Source organism: Lissotriton vulgaris, chromosome 4_1, assembly GCF_964263255.1.
Source record: "Lissotriton vulgaris chromosome 4_1, aLisVul1.2, whole genome shotgun sequence".
NCBI classification, from domain to species: Eukaryota; Metazoa; Chordata; class Amphibia; order Caudata; family Salamandridae; genus Lissotriton; species Lissotriton vulgaris.
Window position 1 is genome coordinate 1,565,808,948 of NC_141691.1, and position 19,739 is coordinate 1,565,828,686.

The following is a 19,739-nucleotide window of genomic DNA, read 5'->3' on the forward strand; positions in this document are numbered from 1 at the left end:
TGTGGTACCATTCCCAAGGCAGCACATCCCTCGGAGTGTGCTTAAAACAGGCATGTTCAAAAAGTACCACGAAAGCGCGATACCGTAAAAAATGGCACTTACAGCAATTCCCACAAATGTTCCGCTCAAAGTACGAACAAAGTTAGAGAAACATCTCTACATGCCTGCCTATGTGAAGTGCACTACACATATGTTTCAAATTCACAAAGTCAAAAATGTTAGCTAACTCAAATCATAATCACAGTCATAGAACTTCAGTAAGCGTCCGCAGACTACCTTACCGATCACAAATCTTACCCAAATCTCAAATATCCAGATTCCAACTGCCAAGGTCTTTAATCAAATCAGCCAAACGGGCACTGTGCAGCAACACAAACGAGCAGGATCTCAGTCGGAGACCGGCGCCACCTGGAAGGTCAGATCAGAAGGAAGGGAAGAAAACACCGTGGGTGCCAAGACTCGGGTTACTCAGTGGCAGCGTACGCGTCCATGGCGAGTTTCCAACCCTTCGTCACGACCTCTCCTTCGGGCATCCGAGTCGCCGATGAGTCCCTTTGTGGTCGCCAATTTGTGGTATTAGGTTCTTCAGGCCTACATACTCTGTCGAATACCCTCTACACAATAAGAACTGTTGGCACGGAAACTGAAAAGTACAAAAGACAAGTTTATTAAGACCCCATGGGGTGATGGTACATTCCTACAGCACCCTTCGGCAATGCAAGAAGTATCACACCGAACGTTGGTGCGAGTCCTTCTTTTTTACAGATTTACAGTAATAAAAAGGTAGGCGGTACATGGTTACAGAATTTTAGGTACATATATGGTCATTTTTGGAACACAGCCAACTCATGGGAGGGGTTACAACACCACTGGTCAGTTTAGCGGAACATTCCTAACGGGTGACTGGTCAGTCGGAACTGCGCATGTACAGGCTTGACCGTTACTAAAAATAGCCTGTTGCTGGGCAAACTCAAGTGGTCAGTGGCACGGACAAAGGACTAAAGGGCATGCTGACCACGAGGCCGCTCATTCCCTAAAATGGCCACCGTAACATACAAAATGGCGTCTCCAAATAAGGCCAAGTTAAGGGAAATAACGTGTAGCAAAGCTAAGCGCTAACCCAGCCATCGTCAAATTACGACAAATATTAAAACCTGTGCAATATGGAATTGTGAGCCAATTTATAATGTCCGGTGTTTTAGCGTCTACACCAATGAGTACTATTTTGTGTGTAAGATACGGACAGTAAATATAGTATGTATTTTGACTCTTTGTTGCTCCTATTTTCAGAAGATACCCAAGCATGTGGGAAGTTGCTGGCAAAATAATTCTGCTCTGTGCGATGTTCTCATACAGCGCAGGTAAGGTTTTTTTCTATTATTAACACTGCAGCATTTTCATTACTTTTTTTGATGTAATAATAACTGTATTTAGTGCAAGGTATTCTTGGAAGGTAAGGGAATCCAATGCCCTTTTGCACACAGTACAAACTGATGTGTCAAGGGATGAGGAGGACCAAACGAGGGGTATAAAGACACCATAAAAAGTTTATTGAGAGCGTCCTAAGGACTTCATCAAAAGGACGTGGGAAAAGGAAAAGAAAGACTTGGTTTAGAATTGTTTTTATATACCTTCAATGTAGATGCAGAGGCTTTCAAGCTGCAGGAGTTACTGTAAGCAACCTCTGAAGGGCTGAAATGCCTACGAAGAATGTCAGTACGACAGCACGGATTGCTTAAAGCTGAACTGTTTAGCTTTATTAGAGCTATATTTTCACATAAGACTAATACATCTCGACAATTCTGCGTTTTCTTGGCATACAAATAATGTTATCATATAGTTCTTTTAGTATTGGATCATACTGAAGTTGTCTTGACTGATAAAAACAGCTGACCTGGTGCAGTTAGGTATGTACCCAGTTGTGTGTATGTTTCTCTCAAGGTGCAAGCAGGCCTAGGAGCTTCATGGAGATATGTGCGTTTTTGGCGTTTCTATTGACACTAGGGCCCCCTTTAGGATGGCGGGCGGACTTTGCCCGCCCGCCATCCTCACGGTACAAGGGACCACCCGCCATTAGGGCGGGGGTCCCTTGGGGGCTATTAGGATGCACCCTCCACAGTGGCGGGCGCATCCCATATCCTTAACATTGTGGCGGGCGGTGCAGAAAGCACCGCCCGCCACAATGCTAAGAATACATCTTGTACATTTCAAAGCACAACGTGACAGGCACCGTGCGGTGCCTGCCACGGTGTCGTTTGAACTCTTGGATGATACGCAGTTCGGCTTCCGGAGGGGACACGGAACGGAGACAGCACTGATAAAGGCCTCCGATGAAATTAGAGACATCTTGGATTCGGGAGGAGCAGCAGTGCTTATTCTGCTGGATATCTCGGCGGCCTTCGACACGGTCGACCATGCCATCTTGGTCGACCGTGTCGCTGCCCTGGGGATTAACCATCTGGCCAAAGATCTCATAGCTTCGTTTCTAGCTAACCGCAAACAGGCAGTTAAATTGGGCAATCATTATTCATCGACTTCTGAACTGCCATGCGGGGTCCCCCAAGGTTCCTCGTTAAGTCCTGCGCTCTTTAAAATTTATGTCGCAGACTTGGCAAGGGTCATAAAATCTCATGGGATGCGTCTAACTTCCTACGCTGATGACACCCAACTTGTGCTGGCAGTGCATAAGAACGGCCCAATGGTGGCAGCTAAGTTTCAGGAGGGGATACTGGAGGTACAAGCATGGATGCATAGTAATTGCCTAAAACTGAACGCGGAGAAGACGGAGGTTATGACCTTTGGTAACATCTCTCCAGAATGGTCCCCGTCTTGGTGGCCCACTCTGATGGGTCCTCCTCCGGTCCCAGTCGCAAAGGTCAGGAATCTTGGAGTGATCTTTGATAAACAGCTATCTTTCAAACATCATGTAAATAAGGTTGTTTCAGCTGCCTTCTTTACGTTGGAAAAGATAAAAAAACTGCTACCGTACTTACCAGCATCAGCTGGAAAAACCCTAATCACCACCTTGGTGTTTTCCAAGCTGGATTACGGAAATGCCCTCTTTTTCAACACTCATAAATATATTCTGAACAAGCTCCAATCTGTTCAAAATATGGCAGCCAGAATCCTCCTCAATATTCCTAGGCGCCAGTCCACCTCGGCAGCTATACGCCATCTTCATTGGCTATTAGTGGAGAGCAGGATAAAATTTAAAGCCTTATGCATTGCCTATAAGGCCATTCATCATACTGGCCCGAAGTTTCTAAGAGAGGCATTTCAGATATATACCCCTAAAAGGAACCGAAGGTCAGCAGCCAGTTGTCTACTATCTGTTCCCCGAACAAGAACTGCCACCTGGGGTGACAGACGATTCCTGGTAGCAACTCCCAGATTGTGGAATTCTCTCCCTTCACATATCAAAACCGCCCCCACTCTCATCTGCTTCCGTAGGGCCTTGAAGACTTGGCTCTTCAACCAATAAGTTTGTGTACTGATTACTGTATCCTAGAGGATCTTACTGCGCCTAGACACCCTAGGGTATTAGTTGCGCATTAAAAATTCCATAAATAAATAAATAAATAAAGGCAGGGGGCTACCATATGTACCCCCAAGTGCTCCCCCATCCCCCTGGAGGCCATGGGGGCCCACAACGGGCCCCCAAAGCAGACTCTGCATGCCTTTCCTTGGCGAAAGGCATCCAATACAGCACATTGTAATATTGTTGACAATGTCTCATAGACACCGCCACCATATTGCAGCCTTTCTTGCGACCGGGGCGGAAAAGTGGCGGACGGTCTTTCCGTCCGCCTCGGACCCTCCAGCCATTCTAATATGGCAGGGGGTCATTTCTGCAAAGATGGGGGGCGGATTGTCCCCGCTGGGCCGACAGTATCTACCGCCGGCCTGGCGGGGGCGATCCGCCCGTCATCCTAATGGGGCCCTAAATCTTAAATGGAAAAAAATTCTGACATAACTCAGTTTCAGTCTCCCAGTCTGCGGCTTCATACTCTCATGCGTTAGTATGTTGTTTACTGTTTATATTTTTGAATGCAAGTCTACAGATGAACACAGCCAAAAAAAAAATCACATGGGTGAAGATCAATTATGCAGAGCGCTTACAGTGACTCTCCTGCTTCTGAGTACCTTTACTGCCTAATTCCACAGGTATAATCAAAAATAACTATGATTGCCAAAAAACTATAAAATAACTAGGACATGACTGGGAAAGTTCATAATCGTCAGCCCAGATTCACAATAGTAAGCTTCTACTTTCCTGTAAGTTAACTACTTTTTTGGTATTCACACAGAGCAAGTTTAATTTTACAAATATTAATATTACGATTGAGTCCAGAACTCCACACATAAAAAGATACCCACAGACAGAGCGGGTCGATTCTATACCTACTAGCGCACCTTCCTTCTCTCTTCATTTTCCTCTATCATTATTTGTCAGACCATTCCACTTAAAGGCCCGTCGAGACATCATATGTTGTTTTGCTTTTGCTCATCAACTGTTACCAACCATCCAGGTCTGTACGCAGTGCTGTAACAACATACCACTAGATTACATCTTCAATACTAACCCAGCCCAGTGCTAACAGACTTGAACACTGCCAGGACTAAAACAATACCACAATAATAGCACATGAACTACAACATGCTACTGATAGCATAACAATAAAAATACAGCTCCAGTGGGACAACTAGATCACATGGAATACAGCATGGCATAGAGTGAAGATGAGGAAAGGATAAGCAAGCAGTGGGACACTGAAAATACTTACTCAGGAACTGGGATCACAGCATCTAAAGCATACAAGCCACAGCTCACCGACTGCTATAGCAAGGCAACTACAGTGCAACATTGGAACTGGGATCATAGCATCTAAAGCATACAAACCACAGGTCACCGACTGCTAGGGCAAGGCAACTACAGTGCAACATTGGAACTGGGATCATAGCATCAACAGCATACAAACCACAGCTCACAGACTGCTATAGCAAGGCAAGTACAGAGCAGCATTGGAACTGGAATCACAGCATCTAAAGCATACAAACCACAGCTCACCGACTGCTAGAGCAAGGCAACTTCAGTGCAACATTGGAACTGGGATCATAGTATCAAAAGCATACAAACCACAGCTCACCGACTGCTATAACAAGGCAACTACAGAGCAGCATTGGAACTGGAATCACAGCATCTAAAGCATACAAACCACAGCTCACCGACTGCTAGAGCAAGGCAACTTCAGTGCAACATTGGAACTGGGATCATAGCATCAAAAGCATACAAACCACAGCTCACCGACTGCTAGAGCAAAGCAACTACAGTGCAACATTGGAACTGGGATCATAGCATCAAAAGCATACAAACCACAGCTCACCTACTGCTATAGCAAGGCAACTACAGAGCAGCATTGGAACTGGAATCATAGCATCTAAAGCATACAAACCACAGCTCACCGACTGCTAGAGCAAGGCAACTTCAGTGCAACATTGGAACTGGGATCATAGCATCAAAAGCATACAAACCACAGCTCACCGACTGCTATAACAAGGCAACTACAGAGCAGCATTGGAACTGGGATCATAGCATCAAAAGCATACAAACCACAGCTCACCGACTGTTATAACAAGGCAACTACAGAGCAGCATTGGAACTGGGATCACAGCATCAAAAGCAATCAAACCACAGCTCACCGACTGCAATACCAAGGCAACTACAGAGCAGAATTGGAACTGGAATCATAGCATCTAAAGCATACAAACCACAGCTCACCGACTGCTAGAGCAAGGCAACTTCAGTGCAACATTGGAATTGGGATCATAGCATCAAAAGAATACAAACCAGAGCTCACCAACTGCTATAACAAGGCAACTACAGTGCAACATTGGAACTGGGATCACAGCATCTAAAGCATACAATCCAAAGCGCACCGACTGCTATAGCGGGGCAACTACAGTGCTGCATTGGAACTGGGATCACATCATCTAAAGCATACAATCCACAGCTCACCGACTGCTATAGCGAGGCAACACAGTGCAGCATTGGAACTGGGATCACAGCATCTAAAGCATACAATCCACAGCTCACCGACTGCTATAGCGAGGAAACTACAGTGCAACAATGGAACTGGAATCATAGCATCTAAAGCATACAAACCACAGCTCACCGACTGCTTTAGCAAGGCAACTACAGAGCAGCATTGGAACTGGAATCACAGCATTCAAAGCATACAAACCACAGCTCACCGACTGCTAGAGCAAGGCAACTTCAGTGCAACACTGGAACTGGGATCACAGTATCTAAAGCATACAATCCACAGTTCACCGACTGCTATAGCGAGGCAACACAGTTCAGCATTGGAACTTGGATCACAGCATCTAAAGCATACAATCCACAGTTCACCGACTGCTATAGCGAGGCAAAACAGTGCAGCATTGGAACTGGGATCACAGCATCTAAAGCATACAATCCACAGTTTGCCGACAGCTATAGCAAGGCAACTACAGAGCAGCTTTGAAACTGGGATCACAGCATCTAAAGCATACAATCCACAGCTCACCAACTGCTAGAGCAAGGCAACTGCAGTGCAACATTGGAACTGGAATCATAGCATCTAAAGCATACAAACCACAGCTCACCGACTGCTTTAGCAAGGCAACTACAGAGCAGCATTGGAACTGGAATCAAAGCATCTAAAGCATACAAACCACAGCTCACCGACTGCTAGAGCAAGGCAACTTCAGTGCAACACTGGAACTGGGATCACAGTATCTAAAACATACAATCCACAGTTCACCGACTGCTATAGCGAGGCAACACAGTGCAGCACTGGAACTGGGATCACAGCATCTAAAGCATACAATCCACAGTTCACCGACTGCTATAGCGAGGCAACACAGTGCAGCATTGGAACTGGGATCACAGCATCTAAAGCATACAATCCACAGTTCACCGACTGCTATAGCGAGGCAACACAGTGCAGCATTGGAACTGGGTCACAGCATCTAAAGCATACAAACCACAGCTCGCCGACTGCTAGAGCAAGGCAACTACAGTGCAGCATTGGACCTGGGATCACCGCATCTAAAGCATACAAACCACAGCTCACTGACTGCTATAGCAAGGCAACTACAGTGCAGCATTGGAACTGGGAGAATAGCATCTAAAGCATACAAACCACAGCTCATCGACTGCTAGAGCAAGACAGCTACAGTGCAGCATTGGACCTGGGATCACAGCATCTAAAGCATACAAACCACAGCTCACCGACTGCTAGAGCAAGGCAACTACAGTGCAGCATTGGACCTGGGATCACAGCATCTAAAGCATACAAACCACAGCTCACCGACTGCTAGAGCAAGGCAACTACAGTGCAGCATTGGACCTGGGATCACAGCATCTAAAGCATACAAACCACAGCTCACCGACTGCTAGAGCAAGGCAACTACAGTGCAACATTGGAACTGGGATCACAGCATCTAAAGCATACACACCACAGCTCACCGACTGCTAGAGCAAGGCAACTACAGTGCAACATTGGAACTGGGATCACAGCATCTAAAGCATACACACCACAGCTCACCGACTGCTATCGCAAGGCAACTACAGTGCAACATTGGAACTAGGAGAATAGCACACTAAAGCAGGGAATGCGTGATCACGGGATGGGACAGCAAAAGCTCATTGACTCAAGAATGCACTAACAAACGGAACATCCGGTGATATTGAATATACTGACCGTGTTACATAGGATGCATCAGCACTGGGGAGGGAACACAAAGGTTGAGGTGTACTAAACACTGATTGCAAAAAAGGGTTGCAAATTATGCATTCACTTTTTGCAACCAGTCTTACATTTTGTAATGTGACCTATGCACTGGTAGACCAACTTGCAAAATCTCTAGTCACAGTACTTCGAACAATGAACTGCCAAACGGGTATTATTATACAGTGAGCTCTTTGCATCCTCCCTATGAATGGCTGCATGCACAAGGATAGTGGCCTGCAAGGAGCAGCAGACTTCCACCCTAATGTTTGTATTCTCAAAGAGAACTTTTTTAAAGCATCCCCTGCTCCTCTAAAAGAACCACCACTGCCTTTTATAAAAAAACAAAAACAGTTTCCTGGTTGGGAACATATTCAGGGTCCATAAACATGGGTACTCTGGTCGATTGCGTACTCACCCAAAGCCTGACAACACCACTCACAAAGGCTAAGGCTTCCTGTGTGTGAATTAAATAACACAGTCTTTGAGGTGTTGGTAACTGATCAGTGGTTTATGACCGCAATTGCAGTAGCAAGCTGTTGGCAGATATCATGCCAAGTTGCATTTAGCAGGGAACCTTTCCCGTGCTTGCCGCTTCCTGATAGTGATTCAGTATCTGTTAGTATGCCAGTTTTGCAAGTCAGAATTAGTGTACCGACTTGTCAAATGAGTTTAATAGCAAACAATGAGATTTTGTGAACCGCAGGGATTGCAATCGCAAAATGACTTTGCACTTCTGGGCCACAGTCGCTAGGCCAAGGAATACAATTGTACTAAGAAAATATTAAAACTTTACCTTTACTTAAAAACTGAGGGATACACAAACGTGCACACACCACACACTGTAATTAAATACAAACCCTATGAAGTACAGTCACATGGGCCTGATGAAATGTGACAAGACCCATTCTCTTCGGAGCCTGAAATGAGCAGATGTCCGTCTTCTTACCAAGGAACCAACAAAAAGCGCAGAGAGGCTATGACAGTCTGTGAATTATGCTTATAAATCAAGTATATTAATATTAATTTGATTGTATGGAAGTATCTGTTCTCAATCTAAGTAAGATTCTTATCCACATCTTCTGCATTGATCACATTGTGATATTTTTAGAATGAATCAAAGTCAGTTTGTGGCAGAAAAACATGTTTCATATCTGTACAAAGTATTGCTATGACATTCTCAAATGAAGATGTAACAATGTCCTTAGCATATTCAGGTTGAGTGCTACAGAAAACTGAGCATGTCTGTGAAGACTGTTGTTCTCCATTATTCTAACAGGAGAAGACATCTTCCCATCTGGATGGGCAACCAGCTTTTCTAGTTACTACAAATATATTCCAGATGCCCAAACTTGGGTTGAGGCAGAGGTAAGACAAGAATATTTATGGCATGGGAAAGTATGCAAATCAGACTTCCTGCAACAGTTGTAACTTTTTTAATATGAGTCTTCTTTCTTGCCTTCCTCTCACTTGCTCAGTCTTCTCCTCTTTCAATTTGCCTTTTTTCTATCCATTCTTCTAACTTCCATCTTGCTTTATCACTTTCCTCCTTTTAGTCATTCATCTATACATCTCTCTATTCATTTTTTATATGATCCCCTTTTCTTTTTTCTTATGGTGTCTTTTTCATTAAAAAATATTCTATCTTTATCCCGATTGCTATTTTCTTCTCCTAATAATTATCTTGTTATTGTGTTTCGAGTTAAAAGTAACAGCCAATGTATACAGAAGTAAAATATAAACCAGTGGTAAACCTACAACATCAGTTTTGGACTTGTTTTCAGTATATTTGAGTGCAATGTTAAGAGGTGTTATAGAAATTAACTAGACATGGCCATATTCATATCTTCATTGGGTTCCATCTCTGGGCTACATGGTGAAATACGTAGCAATCTATATGAACCCATGTCCCAGGGATGTCTTGTGATCTCCTGGATTAGCACCTGTCTATCCATCCATCTCTTGGATGGTAAGTCATGACCCTGCCTCTTTTATGAAGATAATGACTGTAGTCAATGGAAGCAGAGGTTGGCAGCGGCTGCCCCATGTCCTGGTACTGACGACTGTGGAACCAGATCCTCCGTCCCGCCCCCCATCCCCGACAGAGACCCGCATGATGCTCTGCGGAGCTTCAGCTAGTGAAGGGATGCAGAGATTGCAGTTGAGAGCTGCGGCAGGCCGTTCCTGTGCGAAGGTAAAGGGATTTGGACGTTGGCGGTCATAGATGCGGCAGTTTGCCTTTGTTTAGAGCAGGATGAAGGGGCTACAGGCAAGTCGAGACGAGACTAGAGGGAAGTAAGAGGAGGGAAGGGAAGGGAAAAAAAACGTGTGTTGCAGCAGCCATCAAGGCTAGCTTTTCACGCACAGGGTTCTTCTGTCAAGAAGTCCGAGCAGCATCAAGTCAGCTATTGAGGCCTAGCAGAAGGTCTGGGTATGTTAGGTTGCCATTGTGGGCTCCTGTGATTTTGGTGGAAAAGGGAAACAAAAAAGGAAAAGAAAGGAGATCCTATGACTGGTGTAGGCAAAAGAGGCAGTAAGGCAACTCGTAAAGTTGGTGCTCTGCACGGTTGCCTTCTTTGTTTCACTCAGCGCCTCGATAGCCACCAGTACCTGTGGGGATCCATGTGGGGATTCCTGTTGCCTCATTGTAGCTAGAGAAAGACAGTGGTTAGATATTCACTAACAGCATATGTCACGCGACAACTACCTCACCAATTCCTCCTGTTCCACCTAAACAATGTTAGAAAGTCTCTCAAAGTAGAGTGGCTGGCAAAACAAGCAGATGGAGACTTCGGTAGGCTTACCTACCTTTTCCTTCAACCATGGCCAGTCTCTTGAAGAGGAGGACATGGGGGCAGTTGGTAGCTCACTTTCGCACAAGCTGGGAATGGTGTTAGCAAAAAAAAGCACATACCTGCTCCCCAACTTCCAGCAGTTTAGAGAATTTAACCCCTTTTTTTTTTTTTTTAAATTATATTTTTATTGCAGAGTTATAAACCACAGGATAACAGTGAACAGCCAGCACACTCGTGGCCCCCCCCGTCCAATGACAATTCACAGTGGTACACAGCCATTTAGCCCGCATCCCGGAGGCCGGGCGGCATATCACTTCGCTCGAAAGGAACACAACACAGTGTACGTCCCAGTGGGACCCTGGCGACAGATCGTTTTGCGTACCTGCTTTTACCCCCCCGCCCGCAACAACATTCCCGTCAGCCATCTCCGTGCAAGTAATGTGATCGCCCCCGTCGGGGCCTACTCTAGGCTATGCGGCCTACTTACTAGGCCGTTCCACCCATTCAGTCGATCCACCACTCAATGCCCCCTGTCCCAGTAGGTCCTAGGTCTCAGCCCGCAACCCTCCAATGGCTTCCGGCCCTCCCCAACCCCCCCACAACTAACCCCCCCAACTCCCCCCCCCCCCCCGGGCAACTGCTAAGGTGCGCGTTTCGCTCCGCTGAACTGGATGGGTCCAATACAGTGCGTGGTCCCGTATTCTTGTATATGCTCCGTGGTGTCCAGCGGATCAGTTCTCGCCGTCCTCATCCTCAACCAAAGCATCACGCAAAGCCTGTACCACTAACTCCCATGCACGCGCCGCATCCAATACCTTCTCATTCCCCAACTTTACCGCTTGCTTCATCCGGAGCACGCTCTCACAGTCAGACCACCGCAGCAACTCATTCTTCCATCTACGCAGTGAGGGACCGCCCCTAGACTTCCAGTGCCATGATATTTCCCTCTGTGCCAATATCAGAGCCAGATCTATGAATTTGCTTGTCACCTTGGTGCGCTTAGTATGCGGGAACCAAAGCAACAGGCACGCTGCCATGTCGAATTCTACCTCCCTGTCGGTCACTTCATTCAGAAGTTCCCCTACCTCTGCCCAATAGGTTCCCAGTTGTGGACACCCCCAAAACAAGTGGTCCATATCCGCCCCTGGGGACGAGCACCGGGGGCAACAGGCATCCAGCACCCGAAAGTACCGTTGCAATTTCTCTGGGGTCAAGTAGGCCCTATGAAGCACATAGAAATGGACCTGCTGAAAGCGGGCGTTCCTGGTGCCCTTCCACGTGCGTCGCAGGATATGGCCCCATGCCGTATCCGGTATGGGCCGACCAACACTCGCCTCCCATTTAGCTTTGAGCCCATGGAGCGGTTCCAGCCCTTCTGTCAGCATCCTATTATGGAGGCATGTCACAGCTTTGAATGTGCCAGCCGCCATCACCACATACTGGCACGCCATGGTCGTCTTGGGCTCCAGGAGCCCCTCTCTCCAATGCTTTTGTATGGCCGCCACCACCGCCGCGTGCAGGAGGAAGCCCCCCTCAGGCAGGCCAAACTGGTCCCGGAGCACGTCAAACGGCGCCAGAGCCCCATCTATGTACAGATCACCCACCACCTGCAACCCCGCCTCTTCCCAACCCAACAACGGGGACCAATCTCCTCCGTGCGGCAAAGCCGTCAACATCCCGATCGGAATCTCCGGGGCGTAAGGCCTTGATGCCCGCGCTCTCCGAAGGCTCCTTTGCCAGCACAGCCGGAGCGTCCGCTCCTCCATGGAGAGGGCCCGCAGCTCGAGCCGTTGCTGCATGACGATGTACGACAGCACGTGGCGCTGTATCCCCCGATCCCGGTCGTCCTCCGGCCCCCGGAACACCCTGGCTACGTTCTGTGTAAGGACCTGCAGCTGCGCCGCTGGGTAGTACAGTTCTAGGTCGGGCACAGCCATGCCCCCTTCCATCTTGGGGCGAAGTAACGTGCTCAAGGCTATTCTGCGACGGCCATGCCCCCAGAGAAAGCCAGTAATCATAGACCGCAGTTCCCTAAACACCCCCTGAGGAATCCAGACAGGTAGCGTTCGGAAATAGTAAAGGAAGCGGGGGAGCGCCACCATTTTCAGCAGTGCTATCCTGCCCAGGACTGTCAGCGGGAGGGTCGACCAGAAAGACAGGCTGCCCCGCAGTGATCGAACACAACGGCCAATGTTACCCTCCAAAAGGTCAGCAGCCGAGTGGTAAATGCGGACACCCAAGTAGGTGATGCAAGAGGGTTCCCATGCCACACCCAAGTCGCTGTCGGGGGCCGGCGATCCCGCCCTCAGCGGGAACACGCAGGTCTTCGCCCAGTTGACCTTAAGGCCCGAAAGCCGGCCGAATTCGGACAGCAGAGCCATCGCTCCAACCAGGGCCCCCGAGGTATCAGCCAGATACAGGAGCAGGTCATCCGCATAAAGCGAAATATGATGCCACTGTCCATCACCCTCTATACCCGAGTATCGGTCGCCCGACCTCGCATGGACCGCCAAGGGTTCCATTGCCAGGGCAAACAACAGAGGGGAGAGAGAGCACCCCTGTCGCGTTCCCCTGCTCACCGGGTACGCCGCTGAGACCAGACCGCCCAAACGAACTCTTGCCGTCGCTGAATTATACAAGACCCTCGTCCACCTTCGAAACCCGTCACCCATGCCAAACATCTCCAGCACTCCATCCAAGAAGGGCCATTCCAAGCTATCGAAGGCCTTCTCGATATCCACGGACAGAACCGCCGGCGCTCCTTCCCCACCCAAGATGGCGTCCATTATTCCCACCAGGCGGCGAATATTCATCGCCGTGCTCCTCGTGGGTATAAACCCGGCCTGATCCCTGTGTACCAGGCCCGTCATGTGCGGAGCCAGTCTAGTGGCGAGGATGCGACTCAGGATCCTATAGTCCACCGTCAACATGGACAGCGGGCGATAAGACCTCACGTCCGCTGCATCCCGGCCAGGCTTGAGGAGCGGCACTATCAAGGCCTCCCGCATGGAGCCAGGCAAGGCCCCCTTCTCGAAGGCTTCCGTGTACACCACCAGCAGCCTGGGCGCCAGAACGTCCACATAGTGCTGATAGAACTCGATCGGCAGTCCGTCCACCCCGGGCGTCTTGTTACGGGCCATATGTTTGATAGCCACTCGGATTTCCGTAAGCGTGATGGGGCTACCCAGGTCCCTCGCGTCCTCCTCATCAAGGACCGGAAGCGGCCTCTCCCCCAAGTACTCCACGATGTCCTGCATCCCCACTTCCAACTGGCTCCGGTACAAGTCCTCATAATAACCCCTAAAGCGGTCCAGTACAGCCGCCTGGGAGTACACCAACTCACCTTGCACATTAGTGATGCTGAGGATCGGGCAACCCCTAAGCTCCGGGTTCGCTAGTCTGGCCAAAAGGGTTCCCACCTTGTCCCTTTCCGCGTGTGCCCTAGAATTTAACCCCTTGTTCAGCTTCAGCGACGCCTTATAAAAATGACGAGACACGCTCTTTTCAAAACGTTACAACTTTTTCTTTCTTTTCAAATATCAGGACTAAGCTTCCCAGTGTGGAGGTCAGGTTGGAGTTATCACCAGTAACCCTGGGTCGAGTACTCTGCTCCGCCAGCGGAGTTTGCAGAGTTTTATCAACTCCACACTCCGCTAGGAATGTGAAGTTGCAGCAAAACTCTGACTCTGTGGCGGAGCGGAGCAGAGTACGCCCCTGAGCCGAGGCCAGCAACTTTAATTTTTTTTTTTAAAGCACTTACCTTCTTTGCGGGCCACCCTCCTCCTTGCTGCGGTGTCTCCTTCTTTCTGTCATCCTCCTCCTCACGTCCTGGTACGTATTAAGTCTTGTGTGAAGTGTGCATGCAGGAGGGCGCCCCGCAGAGAAGGTAAGTAGTTTTTTAAAAAATGTTTTGAAAACTTTCCGTGGGCTTGGGGCGGAGCGTAATTCCACAGAGTGTTTTTTTAAAATTCTGTGGAACTACGTGGAGCACCAGTCCGCATACTCCATCCAGGGTTACAATAACAGCAACAGGGCCTAGGCTTTCAACATCTGAAAGAGACGTTGCCAGTAATGGGCAAGAGGAAGGAGACTGTGCTCCTCCAACTTCTACAGGAACTTCAGATGAATCTTCCTCCAGGCCCTCCTTAGCACAAAGCTCCCGCTCCGGCTCCAGCTCGCATGTGATCATAGCTACTGAACTTAACTCTCACCCGCAAGTATCTGCTAATAATAACCCATGTGCGTCTCAGGAGCTTTTGCCAGAGGCGGTGAAAAAGGCGCTCAATACAATTTTGGTGGGTATCCGTGGGCTAAATGTTCAGCAAGCTCTGGATGCAAAGGCTTATTATAATGGAGGAGTACTTATCAACACTGCCAAAACAGCTACAGGCAGCGGAGCAAAGAATCTCAGACATTGAGGACAAACTGGCACTTCTGCAATCCCGTTCAGAACCGGAATCTGTAAAAATTTTGAAATTAGAGTTAATGGTGAATTATGCAAGACGTTTCAATCTTCGATTTATTGGAATTCCGGAAGGGAGTGAATCCCAGGGTCAAATACAATCAGTTCCTCAGCTGATTAATATGCTGATCAAAGATCACATCTTGCCATCTGCTTCTGAAGATTTGAAAATCATGCATGTTCATAGAGTTCCTTTTCATCAGCCACCAGCAGCTAAATACCCACAAACTATTCTGGTGAATTTTTCTGACTGCCGGATCAAGGAACAGGTCCTTACAAGAGTGATCCAGCAGTAAACGTTCATAGTCTTGCAAAACGCCTCTTTGAAGATTTTCTCTGATTTTTCCATGACCTCAGCTAGGCAGAGAAAAGTGTTTCAACAGCTTGCCTTTGAATTTAGATCAACTGGGGCAAAAGCCTTCATCGTCCAATCTTCGAAACTTAAGGTTCTCCAGAAAGCACAATTCAAGATCTTCAATGTCCTTTCAGAAACACAAGACTTTTTAAAATAAATTAGAAACTAATCATGTATGTAGGGTGGCATTAACCCTTTTTGTTTCATCTCTTCTCATTTTATTTGTATTCTTTTTTTCTCTCCCTTTTTTCTTTCGCGATTGTGGCGATGGGGTAGTGGTGGTTGAGGACCTGATTCCAACAGGTCAGGGGGCAATTTCATGGCATCCTTCTGATAGGGATTATGTGTGGCGCATTGCTAGGGGGACTCTCGCCACGTGGATGGGTAGGGTGGGGGATGAGATGGGGTTAGCAGAAAAAAAAATTGTGGATCAAAGTTTTTGATTGTATACGTAGTTGTGTTCCTCCATATGTCTTTAGATATTTAATTTCATGTGGTTGTGGTGCGATAAAAGCTGTGATTCTTTTAACAAATGGATAGTATCAAAATATTTTTTTTGCAACGTGAATGGGTTGCTGAATTCAAGAAAAGTAAGCATAATGTTGACTTGGTTGCTATCTCTTTCCCCACAGGTGTTGTTCCTGCAGGAAACTCATATTAGGTCTGATTCACCAAAATTGATCCTTCCCAAGGGTTTCAATTAAGATTTTTTTGCTCCGGCAAATATGACAGCTCAGGGGTGGCTATTATATTTTCTAATAACTGCAACTGCCAGGTACTAAACATTAGTCGTGATGTTCAAGGCTGATAGATTTACTTACAAATTAACTTTAGAGGTGTAGTGTATGATCTCTTGAACTACTACGGCCCTATATTCGATGATACCTCAGCTTTGCTTCAAATTTATGACTTATTGGCTGTTTCTGAGGGTTTCTCAAGATATTTGTCTAGATACTTCTAACCCTGCTAAGAAGCAACTAAAATTAAAATCAAATACATTGATCAACATGATAAAGCAAGATTTTGCGCTCCTGGATCCCTGGTGTCAAAGTCATCCAGGGCAGTCAGATTATACATGTTATTTCTCCAGGTACAAGACCGCCTCTTGAATAGATTTTTTCTGATTGATAATCTGTTATCCAGAGGGGAAGCGGATATAATTTCCAATGCCTTTTCTGACCACTCAGCTATTTGTATCGGAATCCAGATTAATGCAATGGAAGATGGGGGGGGGGTGGCGGGGGTGGAGAGTGGATTGCTGCAATGCAGTCTTTTATCAAGCAATTTTTTTAAGTTTATTAGAATTCTTCCCCTGTGTTTGCAGTGTGGGAGGCTCTTGAAAGCAGCCTTCATAGGTCAGGTAATAGCATACACATCTGCAGCGAATAAACAATGTTCTCAGGGGATTCTTTCCTTACAGCTAGAGGTAAAAAAAGCTAGAGTTCCTTTAATGACAGCCAGGTCCGAATCTCAAAAGTGGGTTTTCTGCAAGATCTAGCAGCAGCCAAAGATAAACTCAAGCAATTTTTTAATCTACAAGATATCAAGGGGAGAAAGGCCTAAATACAAAAAGTTTATGAAGAGAGTCAACATATAGGACGTCATTTGGCCTGGGCCACAAAAATCCAGGTTAGTCAAATCTCAGATCAGAGATTTGGATAGGGTAGTAGATTCTAAAGACGAAATTGCGGGGGTATTTCTGCAGCATTTCAAAACGATCTATCAGGAGACGCAGGAAATGATTCAAGCATCACTTATACATTAATTTGAATTGTTGAAAATGCCCACTATCTATGAAGAGCTTGCAGGATTTTCTTGATAAACCTATCTCACAAGCTGAAGTCAGTAACGTTTTAAAAACTATACCTAATGCAAAAGCCGCAGGTAATGACGGTATCCCTGCCGTAGTTTTTAAAACTTTTGAACTCTTGCTTCTACCTTTTTTTTACTACATTTTATAATCTGATAAAAAAAATGGCATACTTATATCTAAAATTGTTAAAGAAGCAGTTGTGGTCTGTTTTCTTAAGAAAGACAAGGACCCCGCCACTACTGGCTCATATAGACCCATAAGCCTTTTAAACATAGATTATAAAATAATTATGAAAATCTGGGCAGCAAGGTTGACTCCTGTTGCACAACAGGTGATCCATTAAGATCAGACAGGTTTAATACTTCATCGATCAATGGCTTCCACACATATTTTTTGACTCAAGCATTGACTACCTGCCAGTTAACAAGGTCAAGGCAGCAATTTTAATGCTTGATGCGGAAAAGGCATTTAACCTTGTGGACTTGCAGGCTCTGATTTTTATATGTCTGAGATTTGTCTGCCTGAGCTCCTGGTTAAAAGATAAACAAATTGTACTCAGGCTCAGAGGCTAGAATTGTGATCAATAAGGAATCAGCGGGTATAGATAATATCCTGCACGGGAACAGACATGGATGCCCGCTGTCCCCTTTTTTGTTTTTGCTTTTTATAGAGCCTTTGGCAATGCAAATTCGCAATAACTGCCAGATAGTGCCCCACTAGGGGCTATGCCAAGATTAAAATTATTTGCAGATGATATCATTCATTATTTGTCAGCTGAGATGTCTAATATCTCATATGCAGTAGCAGCTTTTACACGAATAGATGGTTGTAGGTTAATTCAAGGAAAAATGGAGGTGCTCTGGTTTAATGCTCCTACGGTATTGTTGCGTTATCTTTCTCAGCAGACTATGTCTAAACCTATTAGTTGCTAAAGTTTATATGTAACTAGGCTTTATGATCAACTACATAGGCTAAATTATGGAAAACACACCAGAAAAAGCTTAGAAGCTTTTATATAGATGGTCCCTTCTTCCTTTAACTTTTAATAGGTCATGTATCGTTAGTTAAAATGTCTGTTTTACCATTATTTGTATTTTTGTTTACTCACCTGCCGATTAAAATTCCTAAGTCATATTTTATTGAACTTCATAAATTAATTAGGAAATGTATTTGGGCACAGAAACAGCCTAGACCTTCCTTAGCAGTTTTACAATTAGATACATCGTTGGGGGGCTCGCCCTCCCTAATTTAGAGCTCTACTATCAGGCCACATTATTGAATTTTTGGTTTGGCTCCTAATGGTAGCATCTAAATTTGATTTTTTTTGTAAATACTATGTTGGATAAGAGTGCAACTCAACTACCAGTCTTTCTTCGTTCACCGAAATGTCTCCAAAAATCGAGGTATAGGTCAATATCTGACCTAGCTTGTCATATAAAAGTATTTTTTAAACTACATAACATTCCCAGATATCACTTATATTCTAAAATTAGTGAATGCCAGGCTTTTGGCCTACAGTTTTCTCAGGGATCTTTGCAGTTATGGCAGAAGGCAGTTTTCGAATGTCTGGGGGATTTTTTTAGTATATTTTATGTGATTACTAGCAGCTCATACCACGGTGTCCGAGGGCCCCCCTTTGCGCACCCACCACCTTCAGGGCCCCTAATTAGCTGCACACAGTTCACCGCTCCTCCCCGCGCTAACGGGCCGCTCCTCCCCTTGCTTCACCCACCTCTTAGCAATAAACCTCATCTCCGGCTGACCAATGTCCTGTGCAAACATGCACACATGTCTCTCTTTATTATCATTTTATTTTGTGTTCCACCTCTTAGCAATAAACCTCATCTCCGGCTGACCAATGCCCTGTGCAAACACGCACATATGCCTCTCTTTATTATTATTCTATTTTGCGTTCCACCTCTTAGCAATAAACCTCATCTCCGGCTGACCAATGCCCTGTGCAAACACGCACACATTTCTCTCATTATTAATATTTTATTTTACGTTCTGACTTTTATTTCCATTGTGAATGTGGTACCACATTTGAGTTCTCCCGCAGGCGTGTGTGAGCGCTAACGGGCCGCTTCTCCCCTTGCTTCACCCACCTCAGCCCGAGTTCTTTCCTCCGCTCCTCCCCGCGTTCCTGTCAGCCGCACATTGGAGACTTCCCACAGGCGTGTGTGAGCGCTAATGGGCCGCTCCTCCCCTTGCTTCACCCACCTCAGCCCGAGTCCTTTCCTCCGCTCCTCCCCCCGCTTCACTCAGCCGCACACGTTCCCATCCTCCCCACACTTCACCTACCTCAGCCTGAGTTCCTCGCTCCTCCCCAAGCTCCTGTCTGCCGCTCCTCGACCTCCTTGCGCTCCTGTCCGCCGCTCACCCGCGCTAGATGATGTCAGCACACACGTTCATGTCGTTAGCGCACACGCCCGGCGCTGCTTCCAAGGGACTACTTTTTTATGAATGTATATTTTTTATAGAATGTATATTTTTGGGGTATATATAGCCTATGTCACTCTGCAGACCCCGACAATTCTAATGA

General features: G+C 46.4%; 1 protein-coding gene across 1 annotated transcript in view; it reads left to right on the forward strand.

Moving 5' to 3' along the window:
* The first annotated feature begins 1,303 nt into the window (after positions 1-1,303).
* LOC147724245 (lectin-like) overlaps positions 1,304-19,739 on the forward strand; it is a 199,360-nt gene continuing 180,924 nt past the window's right edge. Inside the window, exons 1-2 of the mRNA XM_086966982.1 lie at positions 1,304-1,361; positions 9,052-9,140. Of these exons, the coding sequence (XP_086823108.1) occupies positions 1,304-1,361; positions 9,052-9,140 (147 nt within the window). The remainder of the gene's footprint in view (positions 1,362-9,051; positions 9,141-19,739) is intronic.